At 39.1% G+C, this 3792-nt stretch overlaps 1 protein-coding gene across 1 annotated transcript; it reads left to right on the top strand.

Moving 5' to 3' along the window:
• Positions 1-745: 745 nt before the first annotated feature.
• On the top strand, positions 746-3310 carry LOC110669951 (subtilisin-like protease SBT3). The gene has a single exon (XM_058133608.1). The coding sequence runs from the start codon at positions 809-811 to the stop codon at positions 3107-3109; it is 2301 nt and encodes a 766-aa protein (XP_057989591.1). The 5' UTR covers positions 746-808; the 3' UTR covers positions 3110-3310.
• Positions 3311-3792: the final 482 nt, after the last annotated feature.

Genomic DNA, 3792 nt, shown 5'->3' with positions numbered 1-3792 from the left:
ACCCACTAAAGCCTTGGCAACTATAAAATTCCCTTGTGAATTTGAAAACATTGAGAGTTTTAGCTTAGTTCTGTTGGTTAATGACAATTTCGTGTCTTTCAATCCTCAATCTTCTGTACTACCAAAAAAAAAAAAAAAAATCCCTTGAGAATTTGAAAAAGATGGAAATGTTTAGATTATTGGATTTTTTTGTTTTCATTTTTTAAATGATGCTTAATTGGTATTATATTGGATTGTTATTCATCCAATTAAATGCATTTCTACAATTCAATTGAATACAAATCTTCTAAGCAACAAATAATGCCAGGAGACCTCATCTTATATCTCTTTGCTATCTTATCAGTGACTACCCCACTCCCGTTTGGATTCAGAATTAGATTGAAATTTAATTAATTTGAGTCGAAAAATCAAATTCTTTTCTTTTTCTTTTGGAACTGATGGAAAGAGATTCTTTGATTTGATCATAAACCCTTAATTTCATATATCGAAAACGGATTGCTAATCAAGCCTCGCATTACGTATTCTATAAACATGACTTCTAAGTTTCAATTTGGTGGTGAAGACCAAAACCTCAGACCAAGTCAAGAAAAGCTGGGCTGGAAGCCTGGAATCATAGAGGTTAGTTTTGATACACTACTATATCAGCTACTTAAGGGGCAAGTTGGAGAAAAAAATATAGAAAACTAGTTTTTTTTTTTTTTTTATGAAAAAGGAAAATTGAGCAGAATCTTCAGGTTCAATTCCCTATATAAACACACAGCCCTTCACAGTATTGTACTAAAATATTAATTCTCTCCCTCAGTTCTTCATGGCTACGTATTACAATATTTTATCTTGTGGGTGGCTTTTCTTTGCCGCGGTCTCACTTTTCATCCCCACACTAGCACAAACAGACAATTATATAGTTCACATGGATTTATCGGCCATGCCCAAAGCCTTCTCTAGCCAGCAAAGCTGGTATTTGGCCACCCTTTCTTCTGCTTCTGCAGTATCTACGAGCAAAAGCACCATTACTCCCACCGTACCCACCTCTTCTAAACTTATCTATACTTACACTCATGCTATGAGTGGTTTTAGTGCTCATCTTTCTCCTTATGAGCATGAGGCCTTGAAAAACTCTCCCGGCTACATTTCTTCCTTTAAAGACCTGCCTGTTAAACTTGACACAACTCGTTCACCAACATTTCTCGGCCTCAATTCCAACTCTGGAGCATGGAAGGCGTCGAATTATGGGGAAGATATCATTATCGGGTTGGTAGATACTGGTATTTGGCCGGAAAGTGCTAGTTACAGTGACAGTGGAATTTCTGGAATTCCAAACAGATGGAAAGGAGAGTGTGAGAGTGGCACCAAGTTCAACTCTTCATTATGCAACAACAAGCTCATTGGAGCTCGATTTTTTAACAAAGGTCTAATTGCCAGGGATCCTAACATCACCATATCTATGAATTCAACTCGCGACACGGACGGTCATGGGACCCACACCTCGAGTACGGCGGCTGGGAATTTTGTGGAAGGTGCATCATACTTTGGCTACGCCCCAGGAACTGCAAGTGGAGTGGCTCCCAGGGCCCATGTAGCCATGTATAAGGCTCTTTGGGACGAAGGTGCTAGTACTTCTGATATAATTGCTGCAATTGATCAAGCAATTATCGATGAAGTAGATGTATTGTCAATATCATTGGGATTGGACGGGGTTCCTTTGTATGAAGACCCCATTGCCTTGGCCTCATTTGCAGCCGTAGAAAAGAACATCTTCGTGTCAACTTCCGCTGGAAACGAAGGGCCTTTTTCCGGGTCACTACACAATGGCATACCCTGGGTGCTTACTGTTGCAGCTGGTACTGTAGACCGCGAATTTGATGGGGTTCTGACACTTGGCAATGGAGTTTCAGTCACTGGCTTATCTCTTTATCCTGGGAATTATACAGAAACTCAAGTTCCAATTGTTTTCTTGGATGCATGTCTCAGTAAACAATTGAATACTGTTGGGCCAAAAATTGTTGTTTGCGAAGACAGGAATTCTTCCTTAGGCGAACAATATGATAACCTCAGCAAAGCGAACATCACCGGAGGTATCTTCATAACAAATTTCACAGACCTCGAATTTTTAATCCGATCCAAATTTCCAGCAATATTTGTGAATCCAAAAGATGGGGAAACCATCAAGGATTTCATCAAGAGTAGCACCAACCCAGAGGCAAGTATGGAGTTTCAGAAAACAAATCTGGGTATTGAAACAGCTCCAAGTCTTACTAGCTACAGCTCTAGAGGTCCATCCCCAAGTTGCCCATTCGTTATGAAGCCTGACATAATGGCTCCTGGTTCTTTAATCTTAGCTGCATGGCCCCAAGATGTTGAAGTGATACGGATAAATTCTAAACCACAATTCAGCAACTTCAATATAATATCTGGGACGTCCATGTCTTGCCCGCATGCGGCAGGTGTGGCAGCACTCTTGAGAAAGGCACATCCCGATTGGAGCCCTGCAGCTATCCGGTCGGCCATGATGACCACTGCTGATACCATGGATCGGACTACTGGGCCTATCAAAGATATTGGGAATGACAACCAGCCAGCCACTCCTTTAGACATGGGAGCTGGCCAGGTTAATCCTAACAAGGCATTAGACCCGGGAATCATTTATGACTTGAATTCAACTGATTACGTGAAACTCCTCTGCGCATTAAATTTCACGGAAAAGCAAATCCAAGCTATCACAAGGTCACCTTCTAACGATTGTTCCTTCCCATCCTTGGATCTTAACTATCCTTCTTTTGTTGCCTTCTTCAACTCTAACTCCTCGAAATTGGGTTTGACCACCGTCCAAGAATTTCACAGGACAGTGACCAACGTGGGTGATGCAGTATCAACTTACACTGCAAAAATACCACCCATGAATGGGTTAAAGGTCACTGTCATGCCAGAAAAGTTGGAGTTCAAAGCCAAGAACGAGAAGCTAAACTACAAACTAGTCATAGAAGGTCCAAGACAGCTCAAAGAAAGTGTAATTTTTGGCTATCTTATCTGGGTTCATGATAAGGATAAATACGTCGTCAGGAGTCCCATAGTGGCCACAAGCCTGGATTCAGAGGCACTTTCGTCTTAGAATACTTAAAATATTAATTACTTGTCTACAACTTCACATTGTGGAATAAAATAATCCTACATTAACCCAAACAGTTTGCCAGCCAAAGGACCTTTCGTATCTTATCGGATAGGGTCTTGTGTGGTTGCTATGAATTTGCGTGTTTAATCACACATTGTATATCCCATTTATATCATAAAGGAAATAGCGGCAATATGTATATATTTCTGCAAAAGCAATTAACCTTTACTTATCTAATAATTCTGGATGTATTACTCACTCCACAGATTCAGATACATGTGTCTACTTTCTTCCCCATTTCTGAAAAGGCAAATCATACATACATATATATATATATATATATATATATATATATATATATATATATTTCTGCAAAAGCAATTAACCTTTACTTATCTAATAATTCTGGATGTATTATTCACTTGCGAGATTCAGATGCATGTGTCCACTTCCTTCCCCATTTCTGAAAAAATAAACCATAAGGCAAATCATATCATGTAGACAAAATAAAGTTGGATAATTGCTTGTTTTTTTTCAACTAGACCATGCTAACAAATTAATAGACATGTGATTGCTATTAATTGCATGAGCAGAGTATCTTCCAAGTTTAGTCCACATGGACAACTATATAATAAGATTGGTTTGAAAAATGTCTGACATATAATTATACCTTAATTATCTTG

The sequence above is a fragment of the Hevea brasiliensis genome, chromosome 2, assembly GCF_030052815.1.
Source record: "Hevea brasiliensis isolate MT/VB/25A 57/8 chromosome 2, ASM3005281v1, whole genome shotgun sequence".
Lineage (NCBI taxonomy): Eukaryota > Viridiplantae > Streptophyta > Magnoliopsida > Malpighiales > Euphorbiaceae > Hevea > Hevea brasiliensis.
Note: the sequence above shows the minus strand (reverse complement) of the source record. Positions and strands in the feature narration are given on the sequence as shown.

Bases quoted from the DNA above. Each gene is read 5' to 3' on its own strand.
- LOC110669951 (XM_058133608.1), top strand. From the start codon at position 809: ATGGCTACGTATTACAATATTTTATCTTGTGGGTGGCTTTTCTTTGCC.